General features: G+C 42.2%; 1 protein-coding gene and 1 pseudogene across 1 annotated transcript in view; one reads left to right on the top strand and one right to left on the bottom strand.

Moving 5' to 3' along the window:
• Positions 1-1,386: 1,386 nt before the first annotated feature.
• LOC116560783 lies at positions 1,387-1,976 on the bottom strand (annotated as a pseudogene).
• Positions 1,977-4,191: 2,215 nt separating this feature from the next.
• The window catches only part of FGF2 (fibroblast growth factor 2), a 67,905-nt gene continuing 49,223 nt past the window's right edge, over positions 4,192-22,873 (top strand). The window contains 1 exon segment of the mRNA XM_032292368.1: positions 4,192-4,899. Within this exon segment, the coding sequence (XP_032148259.1) occupies positions 4,209-4,899 (691 nt within the window). The 5' untranslated portion in view covers positions 4,192-4,208.

The raw sequence follows: 22,873 nt of genomic DNA, 5'->3' as shown, positions 1-22,873 counted from the left end.
ATTTTACCTCATTACAATCAGGGATTTAATGAACACCCAGGTTGGTAAATCTTTGTGTGCATCTATAATCGTGTCCTTAGAATAAATTTCTTGCATCAAAACTGTTGGTTCAAATGGTATTCAAATTTCAAAAATTGGGCCAGTCATGGTGACACATGCTTGTAATCCCAGCGCTTTGGCATGCTAGGACTGGCAGATCATGTAAGCCCAGGAGTTTGAGACCAACCTGGGCAATATGGTGAAATCTGTCTCTACAAAAAGTAGAAAAGATTAGCCACACATGGTGGCATGTGCCTATAGTCCCAGCAAACCTGGGAGGCTGAGGTTGGAGGACTGCCTGAACCCGGGAAGTTGAGGTTGCAGTGAACCATGATCGTGCCATTGCACTCCAGCGTGGGTGACAGAGTGAGACCCTGTCTCAAAAAAAAAAAAAAAATTCAAAATGTGATGTACTTTTTAAAATAGTCTTCCCAAAATGCTGTATAATTTAGCCTCCCTCTGACTGTTGATGAGGTCTCTGGTTCATCTCATCCTTAACAGCACTGAATAATATCTTCCCTCCCCAAAAACTTTATGGGAGGAAAGAAACTCATTTTCATTTTGACATCTATTATTTTTCTCTTTTTTTAAGGCACAACTCACATATGAAATTCACCATTTTAAAGTGTACAACTCAATGGTTTTCACTATTCACAAAGTTGTGTAAGAACCATCACCACTATCTAATTCCAGAACTCTTTTCTAGCTTGGAAAGGAAATCCCACACTCATTAGCCGTAACTCCCGATTTCCCTCTCCTTCAACCCTGGCAGCCACTAAGCTGCTCTCTGTTTCTATGGATTTGCCTATCCTAGGGATCTCATATAAATGGAATCATACAACACGTGGCCTTCTCTGCCTGGCTTCTTCCACTAAGCATAATGTTTTCAAGCTTCATCCATGTTGTAGCATGTAACAGTAATTCTTTTTATTGCCAAATAACTTTTCATTGTATGGATCTTCCACATTTGATTTACTCATTCGTCAACTGATGGACATTTGGCTTGTTTCTACTTTTTGGTTATTACGAATAAAGCTGCTATGAACATTTACGTACATGTTTTCATGTGAATATATGTTTCCAATTCTCTTGGCTGCATACCTAGGAGTGGAATTGCTGCCTTGTCTGGTGACTGTTTAATTTTGGAGTAACTGTCAGACTGTTTTTATATTGACTACACCATTTTACCTTCCCACCAGCTATGTCTGAGGGTTCCACGTTTACCACATCTTCAACACTTGTTTTTGTTGTTATTTCTTAATTACAGCTAGTCTAGTGGGTGTAAAGTGGTATCCCATTGTTGTTTTGATTTGTATTTTTGTATTTCTCTCTATCCTTTTTTTTTTTTTTTTTGGAGATATGTGTGCCTTTATTAGCTGAGCTACTACTTGAGAGGGATGAAGCGGGAGGAGTGGGTGGCCCCGACAGCCCGGCCGGCAGTGCCTCACGGGCTTGTAGGTGATGGAGAACTCGCCCAGGTAGTGGCCGATAATCTCTGTCTTGATCTCCACCTACTTGGAGGTCTTGCAGTTGTAGACGCCCACCATGCTGCCCACCATCTCGGGCAGGATAATCATGTCTGCAGGTGCGTATCACTTCCGGCTTCTTCATGGGGTGGTGGGCTGGGTGGCCCCCCCCCCCTTCGTGGCCTTGCGCAGGCGCTTCAGCAGCGAGTGCTGCTTCCGCCACAGGCCCGGGGTGCGCGGCCGCCGCTGGCGCGCACTGTACAGCTGCATCAGCTGCTCGTAGGACATTGTCCAGCAGCTGGTCCAGGTCCACACCGCGGAAGGTCCGCTGCTTCTTCTGCTCGACCTCTGCCATCTTGCCGGATCCTCAGAAAAGCTGATTTGTATTTCTCCAGTGACTAAGGATGTTGAGTCCCTTGTCATGTGCTTATTGGCTATTTGTATATTTTCTTTGGCAAAGTATCTGTTCAAATCTTTCTCCCATTTGAAAATTAGATTGTTTGTTTGAATTGTAGAGAATGTAAATTATTTTGCTGCTTGTAACTGCTCCCCAAGCTTCTGGATACCGTTGTTAAAAAATATCATGACTTAGATTTTATCCCCGTGCTCTTGGAATCCTCAGGTTTCTGTGACACAGAGTTGAAGCCAGAGTTCAATCATTCTAGGGGACACTCAGCACCACTGTAGCACCTAGAGAGATCATCTGAAGGGAGTGATTTTTGTCTCAACAGATGGATTTTCAGTGAAGATGAAACTAATCCATTTTGGAGAGAGATGTTAGGGAACTGATGGGGTTCAGGACATGCTACCCCAAAATAATGGTACCTTGGCACATGAGAAAACAGCAGAAGCAAGAGGGTTACTTTCACTTTACCCAGATCTTCTCTTCTGAGGCAGGCTCATGAGACTTTCATTCCAGAAGTGCCTTCCCTATATCTGGAGGAAAGGGATATCCTTATCTCTGAAGACACAGGTACAGGGAGAAGAATCTGAACAAATAGGCCTTTTCAAGTAAGTCTCCCCAGTTTATTACCGTTAGATCATAGACATTTGTCCAATCATACCTCTCTATGACTTCCACTTCTTTATCAATCCTAGCCTTAAAAATACACAGGTTTCTCTATTAACTTTGAGTCTTCATTTCTTTTTTTTTTTTTTTTTGAGACGGAGTTTCACTCATGTTACCCAGGCTGGAGTGCAATGGCGCGATCTCGGCTCACCGCAACCTCCGCCTCCTGGGTTCAGGCAATTCTCCCGCCTCAGCCTCCTGAGTAGCTGGGAATTACAGGCACGCACCACCACGCCCAGCTAATTTTTTGTATTTTTAGTGGAGACGGGGTTTCACCATGTTGGCCAGGATGGTCTCGATCTCTTGACCTCGTGATCCACCCGCCTCGGCCTCCCAAAGTGCTGGGATTACAGGCTTGAGCCACCGCGCCCGGCCGGGTCTTCATTTCTAAAGTCTCCTGTTTTGTGTAAAACTTATATAAACAAATTAGTATGTTTTTCTCTTGTTAATGTGTCTGTTGTTACAGGGGCTTCAGCCATAAACCTAGTAATGAATGAGAAAAATTTTTTTTCCTTCTCTATAGAACATGCACTAGCTGCAAGGAGAAAGAGGAGTATGCCTGGTTTTAAAGCTTCAGATAATTTACTCACACTCCTATATTTAACATTCTAGAAATGCATCTGGAGTTAAAGCCCTCTTGGAGATTTGAGAAAAATGCACTTACGAATGACCTTTTGAAACCTAATGTTTCTACAAGGAGGCATTTGCAACTCCTTCTAGAAGCTTCCATAAATCTCCTGCCTTCCCAGATGAGTTACCCCTTGTCTGAAATGTCACAGCACACAGTCTTACTCTTCTATGGTCTAGTTACTTTCTACTGGTATTTGTGTTACTCATGCTACCCATCTTATCTCCCTCACTATATGAGACACAGTAATTTTCAGTAGGATATAGCAGGTGCTACAGATGATTAGCAAGTTTGCAAACTTGCCAATCATCTGTAGCACCTGCTATATCCTACTGAAAATTACCAAAATGCAATTAACTTCAATTTTACATTTGGGATTTACAGAAATTAACTCTGTCTCCAAGAAACGTGTTAACAATTTAGCTAGGGCAAATGCCAGCTCCGAGTTAAGACATTAATGCGCATCTATCGCGATAAGGATTTGAGCCTCATCCTCATCTTTCTGTGTTGTCTAACTCAAGATAGGTCAGTAAAGAAAACCTTTTCCTCTTAGCAACCCAATCTGCTTCCCTTCTCTGGCCTCTTTCTTTCCTTTTGTTGGTAGACGACTTTAGCCTCTGTCCTTTATTTTTAAACAGTTCATGCCCCACGTGTACCCCTCGTCTTTTGGTGATTTAGAGATTTTCAAAGCCTCTTCTGACAGAATCTTTCCTGGATTCCGACTTCTCTACTTTGGGGTGGAAACGGCTTCCCCATTTTGAAACGCTAGCAAGGGAAAAAATGGGGGAGAAAGTTGCATTTAAACTTTTAAAAGTTGAGTCACGGCTGGTTGCGCAGCAAAAGCCCCGCAGTGTAGAGAAAGCCTAAACGTGGTTTGGGTGGTGCGGCGTTGGGGGGGGGTGACTTATGGGGAACAAGGGACCGTGGAGCCCCGGGACTGTTGGGGTCCTGCCGCGGCCTCCGGCGCGCCCCCCGCCCCTCCCCCACCCGGCTCTCCCCGGGACAGATGTCGCGCTTGCGTGTTGTGGCCGAAGCGCCGGACTCAGAGGCCGGCCCCAGAAAACCCCGAGCGAGTAGGGGGGCGGCGCGCAGGAGGGAGGAGAGCCGGGGGCGCGGGTGGCTGGTGGGTGTCGGGGGTGGAGATGTAGAAGATGTGACGCCGCGGCCCGGAGGGTGCCAGATCAGCGGACGCGGTGCCCGCGGTTGCAACGGAATCCCGGGCGCTGCAGTTTGCTAGGCGGCTCTCCCCAGGCGCCGGCCGCGGAAACACCCTTCCCTGAACCCCAGGTTTCGGGCCGCCAGCTCGCCGCGCACCAGGAGCCGGCGGACAGAAGAGCGGCCAAGCGGCGCGAGGCTGGGGGCCCGCGGGCGCGGCCGCGCGCTGCCGGGCGGGAGGCTGGGGGGCCGGGGCCGGGGCCGTGCCCCGGAGCGGGTTGGAGGCCGCGGCCGGGGCCGGGGGGCGGCGGCTCCCCGCTCGGCTCCAGCGGCTCGGGGTCCCCGGCAGGGCTCCGGAGGGACCATGGCAGCCGGGAGCATCACCACGCTGCCCGCCCTGCCCGAGGACGGCGGCAGCGGCGCCTTCCCGCCCGGCCACTTCAAAGACCCCAAGCGGCTGTACTGCAAAAACGGGGGCTTCTTCCTGCGAATCCACCCCGACGGCCGAGTGGACGGGGTCCGGGAGAAGAGCGACCCTCACAGTGAGTGCCGGCCCATTGACCCCGCCCCATTTCCATTTCCCGGGTCCTCGCCTGCTGTCTCCCCTCCAGCCTGCACTCTCCTCCCGGATCTTCATTGCGACCCTAGCGGTCCGTGTGGTTTCTGGCCGCGCGGCCCTCAGCGGTTTCGGGTTCACCACTCGCCCCCTCCTTCCCGAGCTGCGGCGTAGGCCCGGGCGTCCCCCGGGCTTTGGGGTGTTCCAGTTTGCCCTGTAAACCAGTCTCCGCGGCCCGGAGCCGCGGCGCGCCGGGCCCTCGCGGACGGGCTCCCTTCCCGCAGACAACCTGTCGCGTCGGGGATGCCCGCGGCCCCGCCGTGCAGCTGTGGCCGCTTGTGTGTCTGCTGCGGGGGACCGAGTGTGTTTCCCTCAAAGACAGGACGGACCGCAGCAGCACAAAACGGTCTTTACTGGAAAAACACCTTCCCAGAGTCCTGCCCTTAAATTCCGACTCTGGAAGAACCGAGGCATATGGCACACTCCTCTCACACACTCAGTTTTATATTTTTCCGAATTGACGAAAGCTGAAAGAGCAAAAACAAAACCCAACCAGGCAAGAAATCCAGATGTTGTTAATAACTTGCGACAGATTTGTTTCAGTAGTGAAAAGAGGTGCAAACACTTTAATCTTCCACCTGCAGTGACTAGCTTTAAGACCTTGGGCCAACGTGTAACCCCAGAGCCGGTTTCCACATCCCTAACGTGGGGCTAATACCTACCTTGCAGCAGGTTTGAGGATGAAATGAGAATTGCAGTTTTGCTTTCTCTAAGAAACAATGTTTATGATTCTAGAGAGAACACTGGCCTAAATCAGGGGTTCCTGGACTTTAGGAGACTCCCTAAGTCTGGAGTAGGGGCTGAAGATTTGCGTTTCTAACATGTTCCCCGGGGATGCTGATCACATCTTACTTTGAGAGCCACTGGTCTAAAGGAAGGAAGAAGAAAGTGGCGTAAGATGAGTCAATTTACAACACTGATGGAATTTGAAGTGAGAGAAAGAGGACTAGAATATATTTTAACCTGTCCTCTGTAAGTGTAGGTAAAGATATGTTTTAAAAGTTGTGTGTTCTGGCGTTCCTTCCTTTATGGGTTCCAGGTGGAGAATCTGATTCTCTCTCTGCCTGAGAAAAGACCCACAGGTGTCTGAGCGCCACTCCCCTGTAGTTCTGCCTTTGTCTTGGGATGCTAACGGGATGTCAAGAGCCGGGAGGAGGGAAGAGGAGAAAATTCTGCAAACAAACTTGAATTGGCAGAAGAAATACAGTTTTATATGAGCTGTGTCTTTATTGCTTCCAAAATAGCAACCAGCAAGAAAGGCAAGTCTTTAATTTTTTTTCAGGCCTGCCATAATTTAAAAATTAAATCACTTTATCCCGTAAAAGATGCTTGCAACCTATTACATGGGTTTGTGCTATTTCTCTATTCTGCTAACTTGAGTATCTGTTTCACAAAATTATCTTTGTGATTGAAATTTGTTATGCAGCTGTCTGCTAGGCCATCTCAGCTGACGAGGGCAAAGTGTTATGTGTCCCCATTAGTTTTGTTCTTTTCTAGTATCACAAACTATTAATTAAAAAGCATGTATTATGACCAGAGGACAGAAGAATTCTCTAAGTAATATTTGGGGCTTCCCGTAATACTCTTGTTTTCAAAGTCTGTTAGTTGCTGAATTCTTTTTTTCTTTGAAGATTTTGATACCGATTCTTCTTAGAATAAGACTATATAGAGGCTAGCCAATGGACATAATTTTGAATTACATACCATATTACTACCCTTTTAAAAACAGCTGTTAAGTTTTTCTTCCTAACTGTGAGCTGGGTTTTCATTTGTGTAATCTTTAACTCTGTGGTTCTCAAGTGATTTTGCCTCCCAGGGGATATTTGACAGTGCCTGGAGACAGTTTTGGTTACCCTAACCTGGAAGGGTGCTACTGGCATCTAGCACGTAGAGACCAGGGATGCTGCCAAACTCCTACAATGCACAGGATAATATCCCCAACAAAAAAATTTTTGACCCCAAATGTCATTAGTGCTCAGGTTGAGAACTCTGCCAACTTTGTAACTAGCTAAGGACAGGATGTTAAAAGGGAAAAGAAGAATAATCCATCCAGACTTTTAGAGACTACTAAATTTTTTTAAAATACTTTTATTTCTATAGGGTTTTGGAGAACAGGTGGTAATTGGTTAGTTACATGAGTAAGTTCTTTAGTGGTGATTGTGAGATTTTGGTGCAGCAGTCACCTGAGCAGTATACATTGAACCCAGTTTGTAGTCTTATCCCTCCCCAACTTCACACCCTTTCTTCCCAAGTCCCCAAAGAGACTACTCTTTTTTTTTTTTTTTAAAAAAAAAAAAAAAAAAAAAAAAGGATACCTGTACCAGGCAATAGACTGACAAGAGTACAAAACTAAAAATGACAAATTTCATACATTTCTATATAGCCCAACCGGAACATAAATTTAAGCACAGTTATATTTTCTCACATGTTGAATGTATACTGATAGTTGACCAAACCAGGAGGAGACACCCCAAAACAAACCAAACTGACCAGCAAACATGGAGAAAAGTTAATAGTAGCCATAATTTCCTACTGCATTATGGCTCAGATTTCTAGACCTGTTTGAAAAGTTGAAGGAGTCCGTGGTCTCATTCCTCAAATGGTTTTGTCCAATTGACCAGAAAATCTATCATTGGAAATTTTTTTGGCATGACACTTTCTGCCTACGTTTTCTAAACTGTGGATAACTTTTGAAAGGCCAAGTTCAGCCATTGTCAGATTTTGACATTTAGTATGCATTAAATTGTGAGTGCAATTTCTTCCTCAAAAGCTGGCCAGAAAGACTGGAGTTTGGGGAGGGATGCTTTGAAGACTGTGATATAAATGATGAGGTCCTGGAGAGGTGCAGGGGAAGAGGAGGCAAGGTGCGGGAGCCATGAGGTAGGAAAGAGGAAAACTTTCTAAACGGAGGGGTAGGAGAAGATGACAGAACACAAATGCTTCTGATTTTTCAGTGTTGCTGAAAGTCAGCTGTGCTTGCCCCCTGGGCATTCTGAATTTTACTCAAAAGGGCCCATTTTTTGGCATTTTTCTCGTCCTGGAATAATCTTCATTTGACAGGAGTGTCTTGATAAAAACAAGATGTTAAAAGTGATTATAGAGTTTCTCCTTCTCCAGCATGTGCACTGTACTCCCGCCTTCCTTTTGGCATCCTTAACTTTTGGCAGGCCTCTTTCTATGCGGTGGGAATGGATGATATTAAGTACATACTCTAAAGTAGCAAGCCATGTAAAAACATTGAGAAGAGAGAACACTTTATCCCAAGCAGCATGTACAACATGTGGTATAGAGAGTGAAACGTATGCTGCTTATGTACACTTAGTGTTCAGTTTATTCCAGGTGCTCTTACTTAGGAGAAAAAAGGTAGTTAGAAGTGCTAGATCTACCCTTGGGCTTCTCCCAGGAGGTGACTGCCTGTCTGCCACACTTCTTTGCTTCCAGACTTCAGAGGACGCTGAGACTTGGAAAGGCAGAGGGACCTGCCACTCCAGTGTGGAGCCGGGGTGGCTCATAGGTGTGCCTGACCGCTGGGCTCTTTGCCATTGCATGTGTTCCATGCAAGCCCAAGCATAAAAACATGGACTTGTGAAATTCAAAGGGAGGCCTCAGACCTTCTGGTTCACCCATCTCTTTTTATAGAAGAGGATACTGAAACTCAGAAAAGTAATTAATTACCCAAGTTCACCTGTTGATTTCTTCTTTTGTTATCCTGAACAAGCTTCTTACCACCAGGCCTTCTCTTCCTGCCATCCCTCAGCCTCAGTGCTGTCTTCCATTCCATCGTAAAGCATGTCCTGCTAGACTCTGCTTCGGTTAGGCTTCCTCCATTTCAGGGTAGTGAGATACCAGCCCCTCTGGGGAGTTTTTACTAGTTTACGGGTGCCTCAGGTTGATTTCCTGGGGTTTCGGATAAAGTCAACTTTCCTCTCTTCACTGCTGCCTTTGGGGTAAATAGAACTATTGATTTAATAATATATGTACTAGATTCTCTCCCACCACCTCTCTTTGGTAATATCTGGCAAGACTAATTTTACTTAATGAACACGGTATTTACTGTACTAAATATTGTGTGCTGCAAACAAATGAAGTCAGAAGCTAATAGTTCATTTAATTCTGGAAATCATGTAATCAGTACAGCAATGAAAGGACAATTCATGAGTCATAGATATTACCCCACCTTAGGAGCCTTTTAAGATGAGTTTGATGCCAAGTGACTTCAGCCTAGAAAAGGCAATATCCCCTCATGACATGCCCTGAGGGCTTTTATTTGTTTATGAAATGGCCATTATGTAATTAGACTTTGACAATGGTGTAACAATTGGGTTCTAAGTATTCTCATTTTGATTTATGATGCCATTTTATGTGGAAGGCCATGATTTTAAAGTTTAATTAGAAAATAAAATGTTACAGATGTAATGAACAAAACAAGAATCGTTCTTTAAATATTATAAACATAAAACTAAGTTTCTTCATCTACACACTGATTCTGAGAACTCATCAGTGATGTAGAAAAAGACAATTTAAGGTCTCACATTATTGGAACTACTATTTTAAAACCATGAAATGTGTGTATAAGATGGTAGTTACACATGTGCTGTGGTCTTTGCTTGTTTTTCTAATTCTAGTGTTTGTTGATTTTCCAAATACCTTGCTTGGGCTCCTTTCTCCTGTAGCACACATCTGTAAGAAAGCTGGCATGGGGTAAAAGTCTATGACCATGAAATGGAGCAAGGCAAATTTGCATCTTTGGTGCACAAATCCTTTTTTTTTTTTTTTGAGAGAGAGAGTCTCACTGTGTCGCCCAGACTGGAGTGCAAGTGGCACAGTCTTGCCTCACTACAACCTCCGCTTCCTGGGTTCAAGCAATTCTTCTGCTTCAGCTGGGATTACAGGCATCCGCCCAATACCTGGCTGATTTTTGTATTTTTAGTAGAGATGGGGTTTCACCATGTTTGCCAGGCTGACCTAGAACTCCAGACCTCAGGTGATTCGCCCTCCTCAGCCTCCCAAAGTGTTGGGATTACAGGCGTGAGCCACCCAGCCCGCACAAATCTTAACCTTATCAGGATATTCTGTCCAAACAAATGTATTTGTTCAGTTTTATTTTCAAGCTTGTCATTTTCCGTGCTCTAAAATTAGGATCTGGTCTAGTACTTAATTTGTGTATTGTCAGTACTCATTAAATAGTTAATGCTTGATTGTTTGCAAAATAATTTGGAATAATGATTATCAATGTAGTGTTTTAGCTAGATCATTAGAAAATCACACTGTGATTTCAAGTGTTTCCCTTTTGTATCCACTGGTCCGTCAGCTCTTGCTTTCTCTTTTCTCCCTTTAATAATGACAGCCAAGGAGGCCTTCTAGGCTAGGTTATGTATAGCCACAGGAATTTAGGAGAGGATGAAAAGAAAAGTGGTAACTTCCAGAGGAGCTAACCCTTTGAGCCGCAGACTGTGGTTCTTAGAAGCCAGACCAGTCTCATTCTGAACCCCTTCAGAATATTTTCAGTTTGAAGAAATTGGAAGGGCCTGGACGGAACAGACCGCCAATATTCAGTGTTTATGTCTCATCCCAGTTGTCTTATGTCACTCTTCCTGCACTAGGTGACTTTTGACTTGACCCATGTATCCTTGATACTTAATTCATTTACAGAAATCTGTAATGGATGGATGTGTGTGTATTTGTGTTTTATTGACTTCCACAAATTAACCCCTACGATAAATTATCCAATAGAATTAAATGAAAGTTCACACATTTTCAAGGTATTTTGGAGATTTAAAAATTGAAGAGAAGCTATGTGAATATTAAGTGTATGTTCCAGATATAATTGAACAATTGAAAGGAATGATCCTGGTTTAATTTATAATTAAGCTATACATTAATGTATAATGAAAACTTGTAATTAAACGATAACTCAGCCAAGAAAAAATTGTTTTTTTAAATTTGTACACAATAGTAATGTTCTGGCCACATTCTGTGAACAGATTATTTTCTTCACAATTTAGGCACTTTGAGAAGATGCTGGCACCTTACACTAGGAACCATGACTTCTTTATATAAATAAACATCATAAAAAGCTCAGTACCTTTTACTCAGAGAGTGCTCACTAAATGTCTGTTGAGGAAAACATTCTCTGTGAAACTTGCTGTGAAATAACTACGATTTATGCAGTGTAAAGAGTGTAACTACTCTTTATACAGCCATATGTTATATAAAGCTTGGTCAAAATTTATAGTTCTCTTGGTGTCATGACATGTATGTTTAGATACTTGGTCAATCTTTAAATGATGATAATTATATATAGCAAAGGTATGTTTGGGAAACATCTGGGAATCTTAGGGACTGGTTCTTAGTTTTTCTTATAATAATCTAGAGAAAGATGAATAATTTTTTGGGAAAAAATGTTTAAAACTTTTATTGGGAATTCTGATTTCTTTAAAAGCATTTAAGATTTTTATCATGTTCTATTGTGGTGGGAAAATCCCGGTTCTTGTCACACACCCAGGAAAGATAAGGCTCTCAGACACTTTGGAGGGTGAGGGGTTATGGAATTTATTGGGCAGAAAGAAAAAAGGAAAAACAACACGGCAAAGCAAGCGGGGGTTCATGTTAACAGGCCCCCATCTCACAGATTGATTCCCAGGTTACCACCCGGAACAGGAGAGGCCAGTCTCCCCCACTGCAAAGAGCGTGAACTTCTGTGGTTCCACCCCATTCCTCCAGTGTGCAGGCCAGTTGGAGGTTCTCCGGGGACCCCTTTACACTTGGCTGTCTGACTATGCGATATAAAACTTTCTCAGGTATGCTGTGCATTGTTTTTCATTCTTATTTTCTTTTGTGAATAATATCCTGGAATCCAGTACTTTCTTCTATTTCATCTCCTTTTCTTTTTTTGAACTCTGTTAAACCCTGGATTCTGCCCTCAGTTTTCCACTTAAATCATTCCTCTGAGAGCATCGGTAGTCTTCCAGTTTAATCATGTGGCCTTTTCCAATTTCTCATGCTACTCTGATGTGGCAGTATTGTTGGCCTCTGACTTCTTGAGAATTCCTTGGCTTCTATTACATCACATCAACCTGGTTCTTCTTTTGGAACTGCCTTTGCAAAAATTATATCTGAGAAAATTATGACACTGCCAGAGATCTGATCTAACCCACTCTCCTCTTTTTGCCTTTAAAGCTGCCTTAATTATTTCTGGGCTTAGGCCCAGATAACTTTGGAAGATAGCTTAAAGGATCATAGGCCTTCCCCAAAACTCAGCTGCCTTTGTAAAGCTAATGAAAGGCCCTCAGGCTTGGAGGAGGACAGGAATTTGAGTTGTGCTAAGGTGTAGACATATTAATAGATTGCAAGCCATTCCTGCAGATAACACCGCTATTGTAGATTGGCCTCTTGAGCTATCTTTTCAGGTTTTTTTTGCATGTCTGACACCCGAGGCTTCCCCTGGACCTGCTAAACTACTCCTGTGGCCCCACCCAGGAATGCTTCAGTTCAAAGAGGGCAGCTTCACCCCCGCCATGATTTCATCTTCAGCCCGGCCAGTTAGCAGTAAGCACCCATTGCATAGCAATCTTCACCCCTTCCCCCAAACTGCTTTTGAAAAACTCTATCCTGTGAGCTGTGGATAAGATTGATTTGAGTACTAACTCCATCCCCTACATGGCTTTGCTAGCCTTGTGTTTATTAAACTCTTTCTTTACGGCAATGATGTGGTCTTTTCTTGTTCAGTGAGCAGGAAGAACCCTTCAGGTGGTTATACTTTCGCTCATCCAACTGTCTTTTTTTTCCACTTTCTTCTTCTTTATTTTTTTATTTTTTTTTGTATTCCCCGAGGTTCTGTTTTTAGCCTTCTCCTCTTCTTTCTTTGTGCTTGTATCCCTTCAGCAGATGATTTATTGTCTCTGTCTTGATTCCCTATCTCAATTTCCCACTGCTTGAAGGACAGACACACTGCCATAGCTTCAACTTAACATACAAAAAACAGGACTTAACGCCATTTTCTCAAATTAGCACCCTTTCCTCCTGAATTTCTGCTTGTAGTGAATTATTGTTATTGTCTCTAAAGCTAGACCACATGGAATTGTTTTTGATGCCTTTCTCTACTTCTTCCTGTGTATGTCTCTCTAACATGTTTCCCAGCCTTAGTGAGTCTCCTTGCCCTGCTTCTTGATTTAATGACCTCTACTCTCCTTCAGTTTTAAGCACTAACCAGACCTACCTGGCTTTCCTTCTTAAACGTGACCCACTTGCTCAATCTTATTTCCTGCTGTTTACCATCCACATCCTCTTGATGGTACAGCTCTCTCTGCCTTAATTATAGTCTCTTTAATGTGTCATAACGATTACTGTCACAATGATTGGCCTTTCTTCATGTGATTCTTGTTTTTGAAAAATCCTTTTTCTTATCAATTTTTCTTTCACAACTACTGAGGGACTGTGTTAAGAAAAACCGACTCCACAAGGGGCGTGGTTTCAAAGGCAAGAGCTTCCAGGCGCTGTACCTCCATCCACCTCCCCATCGGGGAACCTAGAGTTCTTTGTCTAACTTTCTAGTTGTAGGCTAGGTAAAATTCCAGGTGTGCTCCTTTGTTTAAAAAAGACTGTGAAAATCTCTAGGCGGAAGGGCCTCTGTTCTGGGGCGGGCAGCCACTCCAGAATCAGAGTCGAAGATCAGTCACTCCAGAGGAAGTTTGAAAGAACTTCTCTCATTGGACAAGAACATGAATGGGGCGGGAATCACTTCAAAGATAAAACTTTTACTGCCCCTTACCTGTACGGATTTCCCTCTCTGGGATCCCCTCCCACAACAACGTGGGAGCTGTCTTTCCCTCTCTACCTGTGCGGATATCCTCTTAGGATTGTGCTCGCTCGCTCTCTCTCTCCTCTCTCTCTCCCTCTCCTCTCTCCTTTCTCTCTTTCCCCTCTCCTCTCCTCTCCTCTTCTCTCTCTCTCTCTCTCTCTCTCTCTCTCTGCCTAATACATCACTTTCTGCTAAACTCTTTGGGTCCGATATTTACATGAACTATAAGCTCACCGCGCAGCCAGGGCCCCTTCCCCATTCTTGGGAAAAAGAGACACCAAGTACCTCGGGCACATCAAATAGAGGAGGGAGCTGAGCACCATCCCGTCGCACGACCTGGTTACACTCCCATTCTCACCTTTCTCTGGAAAAATGTTTTAAGATCCAGCCCAACAGACTTCTTTGTGAAACTTTCCTCTACCTTCCCAGGGAAAATTAATGGTTTTTACTGTTTTCCCATAGTACTTGGTACATAGTCTGAACACAGACCTTCATGCTTTCTGTGATAGTTAGTGGTTTATGTGTCTGGCTCTGCACTGGGACTGTGAACTCTTTGTGGGCAATCTCTGGACGCCATTTGCTGCATCCATCCTGACACATAGTGGCCACTCAAAGAATGTTTGTTAAATTGAAAATGTACCCAATAAATTAGACAAGTCTTTTAACTTCCTTTCTGATCTTCCCTTCACGTCTCCTCTCCTGTCTTCCTTGTTGTCTTAGCCTTGAACCAGGCAGTCTTCCTTAAGTTGAAGTGTCCTGTCTATCCTCTTAACCCAGTTCCAGCCATGCCTTGGGCCTTACTTCTTTCATATCATCCTGTATCCATCTTTCCTTTTCTGTGTGCTATCTAAAAATTCTGTAATAGCTTGTTGTATTTTAATTTCATGTCCTCCAGTTTTACTGGAAATGCCTTGCTGGTAAGGAATTTTTATGTTTAAGAAATCCAGACAACATTACCAGTAGTTCTTTACCCTTTTCTATCCTGAGGGTCTGAGGCTGAATTTACTCATCCCAGGGTCGTTTTGGCTTCATTGCTGACGGATTGACCAGTCTGAATCCCATAAAAGGTTCACTCTTTATTTTTTGAATAGGCAAGAACTTTAAGTATGAATACTATAGTATGAGTCATATAAAATGGTAAGTTAAATGCAGCAGCACCGTAGGTCTTTTCTGCAAACACTTTTAACGTTATTCAAGGGAAGCAATAAAGGGAAAACATAGTCACTTGTTGGATCACTTTTTCTTTTGGAAAAGCTAGTTCCAGAACTAGTTATAGTACTCTAATTAAGGAACGCAGACCTGGGAATTCATACTTGATTCAGTCACTTTAATCCTTACATCAATGTGTCTCTCCCTTACTCAAGTCTAAAACCAGTGAATCACTGTAAAAGCTAGGATTGGGGACCGTCTGGTACCATTGTTAGTATTTTGGGCTGTGATGAAATGGCACAGATAGTTTCTTATGAAAATTTATTCAGATTTATGAGCCAGTACTCATCATAACAATCCAGAAAACTCTTAAGAGGATAGAAATTGTATGACAAAGTGAGTCACAGCCTTTGTGATGTGATGTCTGCAAGGGTGGGTGGGAGAAATTACTGAATGACCAGTCTCATTCTGCTCCTTTCTAAGTTGAATCATTTTGCAAATAGACAATTCATAGGTTTTTAGGTGGCTATTACATAAATAGAAAATGGAAGACAGTAAAAGGGTCAAATAATGTTTCCATTTAAAAAAGTACTTTTTGAAACCTTTCACTTAATAAACACTTTGTTTTTGAATTAGAAATGAAAATTGTCTTTCTACTCCCTGATATATATCTTTTAATCCAATACTACTGCATGCCTTCTTTATGTATTCTTACTTTTTCTATTAATTGTGTTACTTTTCTTGCCCAGATTTTTAAAAAAATTCTACCAAGTGTCATTTGACCTTTCTTCTTATAGCTATTGCTAGTGTTGGCTCATTTGGAGATGGGGTGTGTGTGTTTGTGTGTTGGGGAGAGGTGTCATTTACTCACTGGCTGGATGACTACTTGAATTGGAAGGGGACTCAAGAGAAAAAAGGCTCTTTGATTTTGGAAATTCTGATTCTGGGATGATATCATCTTGCATTTTGCATTGTGGCCACTCTTCTGTTACTTCTCATGTAAGCTTTTCTCTGAGTCATATTTTACCTTTAAATGTAAGACTTATTAACCTTATTTCCTTATCTTCTTTGGGGTAAGGCATTTATTTAAAAAAAAGCTAAGTGAAAACAGAAATATTCTATTTTGAATATCTCTCTAAGTTTTAGTTCTCCTTACATATTTGTATATATATCTACATTACTCTAAACTCAACTTAGTAATGGGAGTATAATTGAAGTGAGTTTGGGAAGATAATTTTGTTAACTGTTTTAGTGTAGTATAGTAATACCTAAAGAAGACGTAGAAGGTGTTGGATTGAAAAATAATGCATTACAGAGAAACCCTCAGCTGTTAAAGGGTGAGAAAAGTGAGGCGTAGATGATTTTTTGGAGGGTGGTTTGAAAGCTCTGAAGTATTCATGAGATCTGTCCAGCTCTGTCCACACAACTAGGGAGACTGCCGTGGTGACTAGGCAGAATCCCTCTCCTCTGTGGTAGAGGAAGGGCCACTTGTTTGGCCTTTACCGTGGTACTATATTCCAAGGACATTGATATTTACATTGAATGAATGAGTGACATTTTTGAGAACATGCTCTATGCCAGCTTTACAAATAATATCTGTTTAATCTTAAATGCAAACTTATAAAGCAGGTATCATTATCTTCATTTTACAAATAAGAAAATAGTTTTTTCCTATTGGCTTTTCAAAAGATGGTCCCTTTGTCCATGACAACTGGTAATTATGCATTTAAGCAAAGAATTTAAACTCTTCCGGAGGCTTTGCCATGTCCAGCAAAGTTAAAGTCCGTGCCATCTCTTCTTCTGCCCCCTTGTTTGTTCCACTCTGCTTTGTTTAAGAAAGACTTCTGTCATGATTTAGTAGGAGACAATTCTTCTTTAATATTTAAAAGCTTTTTTTTTTGTTTGCTTTTTTCTGTTTTTTGAGACAGAGTCTCACTCTGTTGCCCAGGCTGGAGTGCAGTGGTACAGTCTTGGCTCACTGAAGCCTCCACCTCCCGGGCTCAAGCAATTCTCCTGCCTCAGCCTCCCAAGTATCTGGGACTACAGATGTGTGCCACCATGCCCAGCTAAATTTTGTATTTTTAGTAGAGACGTGGTTTCACCATGTTTGCCAGGCTGGTCTCAAACTCTTGACCTCAGGTGATAGACCCACCTGGGCCTCCCAAAGTGCTGGAATTAGAGGCATGAGCCATCACACCTGGCCTATATTTAAGGGCTTCTTGAGATTTTTGAGTGGCATGTACAAAAACAGAGTAGGACGTAATTAAGAATGAATACTGTACAGTCGTGCACTGCATCATGATGTTTTGGTCAATTGCAGACCTCATATACGATGGTGGTCCTGTAAGATTTATGATACTAAATTTTAATGGTACCTTTTATATGTTTAGGTAACACAAATACCACTGTGTTACAGTTGCCTACAGTATTCAGTACAGCAATGTGCTGTACAGGTTGCAGCCTGGGAGCAATAAACTATACCATCATCTAGGATTGTGTAAGTACGCAGTATGATGTTCACACAATAATGAAATTACCTAAGGATGCATTTCTCAGAAGGTATCCCGATAGTTAAGTGGCACATGATTATATAGCACAGTGATATTTGTGTATTTAAGCATATCTAAACATTGAAATGGTACAGTAAAGATACGACATTATAGGCTTACGGGACCACTGTCATAAAGGTAATTAAAAAGATGTTTTCAAAGTATAGTTAGGCTCTTAAAAAAAAAATGTTCAGTATTTAAGGACATGTAGTGTAAGATTTTAAAACAACAACAACAAAAAAAGCAGATGGATGTGGGTCTGTCTTATTTAATTTTCTTCATTGAGTGAGATTATCCATTAATGAATAATTTTCTCAGTGTCTACTATGTGAAGGAATAAAGAACAAGATAGATAAAGAAATATCAAGAAAGCATGTAGCAAGACACATCCAGAAAAATATCTGAAAATTAAACTCCTTCCTTTTTTGTCTCTCTTGTATTTTCGAATGGTATCACCATCTTCCTTGCCAGCCAGGCCCAGGTCTTGAGTGAATTTCTACTATGTTGTTTTCCCCACTCCCCGCTTCTCTTCTTTCAGTCCTGCAGCGCATTCATGCTTTTGCTGGTCTCTGCAATCTTGCTGCAGCTGGTCTAGTTCTAATACTAACTATTGGAACTGCCGTCTAATTGGTATCATCTGTATTCGTTTACTAAGGCTGCCATAACAAACCTACCACAGCCTGAGTGGCTCGAACAATAGAAATTTACCTTCTTATAGTTCTGGAGGCGGGAAGTCCAAGATGAGGTGTTGGTAGGTTTAGTTTCTTCCAAGGCCCCTTACCTTGGCTTGTCGATGGCCACTCTCTAGCTGCCTCTTCACAAGATCTTTCCACTGCGCTTGTGTCTCTGTTGTCTCTTTGTATGTCCAGATTTCCTCTTCTTATAAAGACCTCAGTCAGATTGGATGGGGGCTCACCCTAAAGGCTTCATGTTAACGTAATCACATCTTTAGAGGCCCCATGTGCAAACACAATCACATGCAGAGATACTGCAATTAGAGCTTCATGAGTTTGGGGAACACAATTCGGCCCACAGTAGCCCATAATAAAGGATGGTATGCTTTGCCAGAGTGACTTGATTACTCTGTCTAGTTGTTCAGCAGTTGTACATTGTTTTCCTGAAGAGGAACTCTGATGATGTTACTCCTCAGAAAAACATTTTAGGCTCTCATGAGCCCTTGCTTCCAAAAGGCCAAAAAAAAGAAGGAATAATGATCATGCCAAAAAAGGCCATAGCCACGTGCAGCCTACGTGTGGCCGGAACTATGCCCGATGCGTGACCAAGGACACGGCTATGAAGAAGTCATCATTTGAAACATAGTAGAGGCTGCAGTTATCGGGTACACATCTGAAGCAAGTGTCTTTAATGCCTCTGTGCTTCCCAAGTTATATGTGAAGCTGTATTACTGTGTGAGTTGTGCCATTCACAGCAAGGAAGTCAGGAATTGATCTTGTGAAGCCAGCACGGACCAAATACCCTGATCCCTATTTAGACCTGTGGTTGCTGGCCCATGACCTCCACTAAAGCCCAGGTGAGGAGCTGAGTCCTTAAGGACTGAAGAAAAAACTATCCTCTGGGAAAAAAAAAAATGAAAATTGTCCTTAAAAAAAGAAAAACATCATGGACTTGAAAGAGGTCAGTCCCCTGGTATGCAGTTGCTCCAGAGCTTACAGATGTTGCAAGTCTGTAAAAATCGGAAAACACAGGAAAGTTACCAGCAGATGTGTGGTTGTCATGGATATAAAGTGGGATACAGGTATTTTCTGGAAACTCTAGGTAAGTAGTAAGCTTGATACAGATCTCTGAAAAAAATTCCAAGAGGCTTGAGAATACAGAAAAAGAAGATAATCGCATAAGTAGTAACTAGGGTGCTACAATGGAAGAGTAGTAATATATACGTAGTCTTCGTGTTAATTTCCATGGAATATTCAACTGAATTTCTCATAGCAACCTTCTGTAAAAGATGTGTGTTTTCTTCAGCAGAGTCTGGAGTTTTTCATGTTTAGTATTCTTAGGTCGGGGTCCAACAGCCTGTTTTATAAATAAGTTTTATTGGCACACAGCCACTGTCACTTGTTTAAACATTGTGGCCACTTTCACACTACAATGGCAGATACCCCTCAAGGTGGAAAATATTTACTCTCTGGCCTTTTACCCCAGAAAGTGTGCTGACCCTGGCTTAAGCCATATTTTTCATGAGGAGTGTACACTCCTTAGTCATGGCATTTCTGCTGTTCCACACTATTACATTTAATACTAATTTCTTGATACTTTATGTCAGAAACTGTATAATATTGCCTATGGCTTTTACGCATATTCCTCAACATTTGGACAGGAATTATTATTTCCAGGCTGATCTCTTATTTAAAAATGTATTTATTAGTGATTTAATATCACTTTTAATAAACTGGAATTATGCTTTCCCTCTAAAAGAAAAAGGTTATATAGATGTATTATAATAATCTAAAACTATTTTAATAGACAGCTGATCCTGTTATCCAATTACTAGTAAAATGTCATGCTTTAGATTATTATTCTAAACCAAAGTTATGGTTTTTGCTAGACCCTCTACCCAACTTTTAACAGCAAAGTAACTAATTCCCATGTAGCAGGAAAATTCACTCAGTTATTTCCATATGTATTTTGCAACTCAACTACTGCAGGAAGTTACATTATTCAAAGTTTGATATTCTCTGTTTTTTTTTTTTTTTTTTGAGACGGAGTTTCGCTCTTGTTACCCAGGCTGGAGTGCAATGGCGCGATCTCGGCTCACCGCAACCTCCGCCTCCCGGGTTCAGGCAATTCTCCTGCCCCAGCCTCCTGAGTCGCTGGGATTACAGGCACATGCCACCATGCCCAGCTAATTTTTTTGTATTTTTAGTAGAGACAGGGTTTCACCATGTTGACCAGGATGGTCTCGATCTCTTGACCTAGTGATCCACCCGCCTCGGCCTCCCAAAGTGCTGGGATTACAGGTTTGAGCCACCGCGCCCGGCCGATATTCTCTGTTTTAATGAAATAAAAAAAAAGAGTTTGGATATTTGTTTACACCTACTTTGAATATTTTCCTCACTTAGATTATTTTTGGCTATACTTAATGATGTAATGATGTAGAACTATAGAGCCTTTATGTTAAAGAATTCTGCTGGAGAATACTGGTTCTCCCATGGGTATCACTCCATAAATGGGTGAATGTTCCTGTTGGATGCCTCTTTTTTTTTTTTTTTTTGAGAAGGAGCCTAATGCCCACAGTGGCTGACAGTTAAAGCACACAGTTCTGCTCTCTAGGTAGGACAGACAGCAGAACCTTTTTAAAGACCTCTTAGGGGAAATAATATTTATGGAAGCCTGCCTCAACAATGTATGAAGTGCATCTTTCCTCCAAATTGAGAGTTTTAACTTGGGGGACTCATGGATTTGCTTTAGATTTCCCTTAAAAATAGATGCAAAATGCTAGGTGTTAGGCTGTTTTTCTGAGGAGAGGGTACATAGCATTTTGCCAGATTCTCAAAGGGTTATCTGTGGTCCAAAATGTTAAGGACAGTATCATTAGAAACACCAAAATGTGTTATTTAATTAATCTGACATCAGTGAGAGAACCAATTTGAACTACACGACAGTGAGAATGCATTTACTGAATTGTGTGTTGGTGTGAACCTTTAGTTTATGGTGAGCGATTTTGTGAGAAAGGCTCTATGAAGCTCGTCTCTGTGTTAATTATAAGAAATGTTGAAGGCTGCCTTTGATCTCATTACATAGTGTCCACCCTGAGGTTCCTTAGGAGAAATTTCTCTTTGGTAACTGTGTCAGGACTAGTTATGCTTTTTCTTAGCAGCCAGCTTATTTTTATCTTATGGTCTCTGGGAAATGTATTGCTGCTGGCTACTAGAAAGCCAAATATATGGCCTGCTTCTAGCAAGTATAATAATCCCACTTCTGGATGGGCGCCGTGCCTCACGCCTGTAATCCCAGCACTTTGGGTGGGTGGATCACGAAGTCAAGAGATCGAGACCATCCTGGTCAACATGGTGAAACCCTGTCTCTACTAAAAATACAAAAAATCAGCTGGGCCTGGTGGCGCGTGCCTGTAATTCCAGCTACTCAGGAGGCTGAGGCAGGAGAATTGCCTGAACCCAGGAGGCGGAGGTTGCGGTGAGCGGAGATCGCGCCATTGCACTCCAGCCTGTGTAACAAGAGCAAAACTCCGACTCAAAAAAAAAAAAAAAAAAAAAAAAAAAATCCCACTTCTGATTTCACCAGTTTTAAACCCTTTATTTGTATTTATCTTATTTAAAAGCCATTTTTAAAGTTTTTTTCTTGGCATATTGTCAATATCTTTGTAACTCACCTTAAATATTACTTGGGATCAAACACGCTATACCTCAATAAAAATAATACATTGATTAATTTGTTATTTTAACCACAAAGCACCACTATATTATACAGAGCACTGGGTGCTGGAGATTAAAAACTCAAGGCCCGTGTCCCTTAAAATGTATTTTGTTTGTCACAACGAGAAAAAGATATAAATCAAAAAGGGCAATAAAATGTTATGTCTGTTTTTTTTTGTGGTGTTTCCCATGGGACAGTGAGATCATACCAAGGACAGCAGTAAATTCTAATGGGGAAGTAATAAAAAGCTTCAAACAGGAATGACCACTGAACTTGTTTGGAATCAAGTAGGTGTTTGCCAGGCAGACAGGGCGGGTAAGGGCAGAAAGGCCAAGGAGGTAGGGCCAGGTTTGGCATGTTTTGGGAACCAAAAGAAGTTTGGAATGGCTGGAGGGTAGGATCATGGTAAGAAGTAAGGCCTGTTAGCTAGGCAAGGACTGGATTATGCTGGACCTTGTAAGCCATACTGAACAATTGGTCTTTATTCTGGAAGTGGTGGAGAATCAACAGAGGGTTTTAATGAGAGAGTGAGGGGATTAAATTTGGGCTTTTATGAGATCACTCTGGTGGGTGTGTATAATAGATTGGAGGGTATGAAGCTGGCAGCAGGGAGTACAGTTAGGAAATGATTGCAGTTATCCAATTGAGAAATGGAAATCTCTCTCAGATCATTTCTCTGCACATAGTAAGTGATGTACGGGCATACCTTCAAGGAGATACTGTGGGTTTGGTTCCAGACCACCACAATAAAGTGAATAGCACGGTAAAGCGAGCCACATAAACTTTTTGGTTTCCTAATACATATGAAATCTATGTGTTTACACTATACTATAATCTGTTAAGTGTACAGTAGCATTATATATGAAAAAACCAATGTACAAACATAGTGAAAAAATACCGTATTTTTAAAAAATGCCAACAATCATCTGAGCCTTCAGTGAGTCGTAACTGTTTTGCTAGTGTAGGGTCTTGCCTCAGTGTGGATATGGCTGCTGACTGATCAGAGTGGT

Source organism: Sapajus apella, unplaced genomic scaffold, assembly GCF_009761245.1.
Source record: "Sapajus apella isolate SASKATOON/1434 unplaced genomic scaffold, GSC_monkey_1.0 scaffold27, whole genome shotgun sequence".
Taxonomy (NCBI): domain Eukaryota; kingdom Metazoa; phylum Chordata; class Mammalia; order Primates; family Cebidae; genus Sapajus; species Sapajus apella.
The sequence above is the reverse complement of the archived record's forward strand: the minus strand, read 5'-3'. Positions and strand labels throughout refer to the sequence as shown.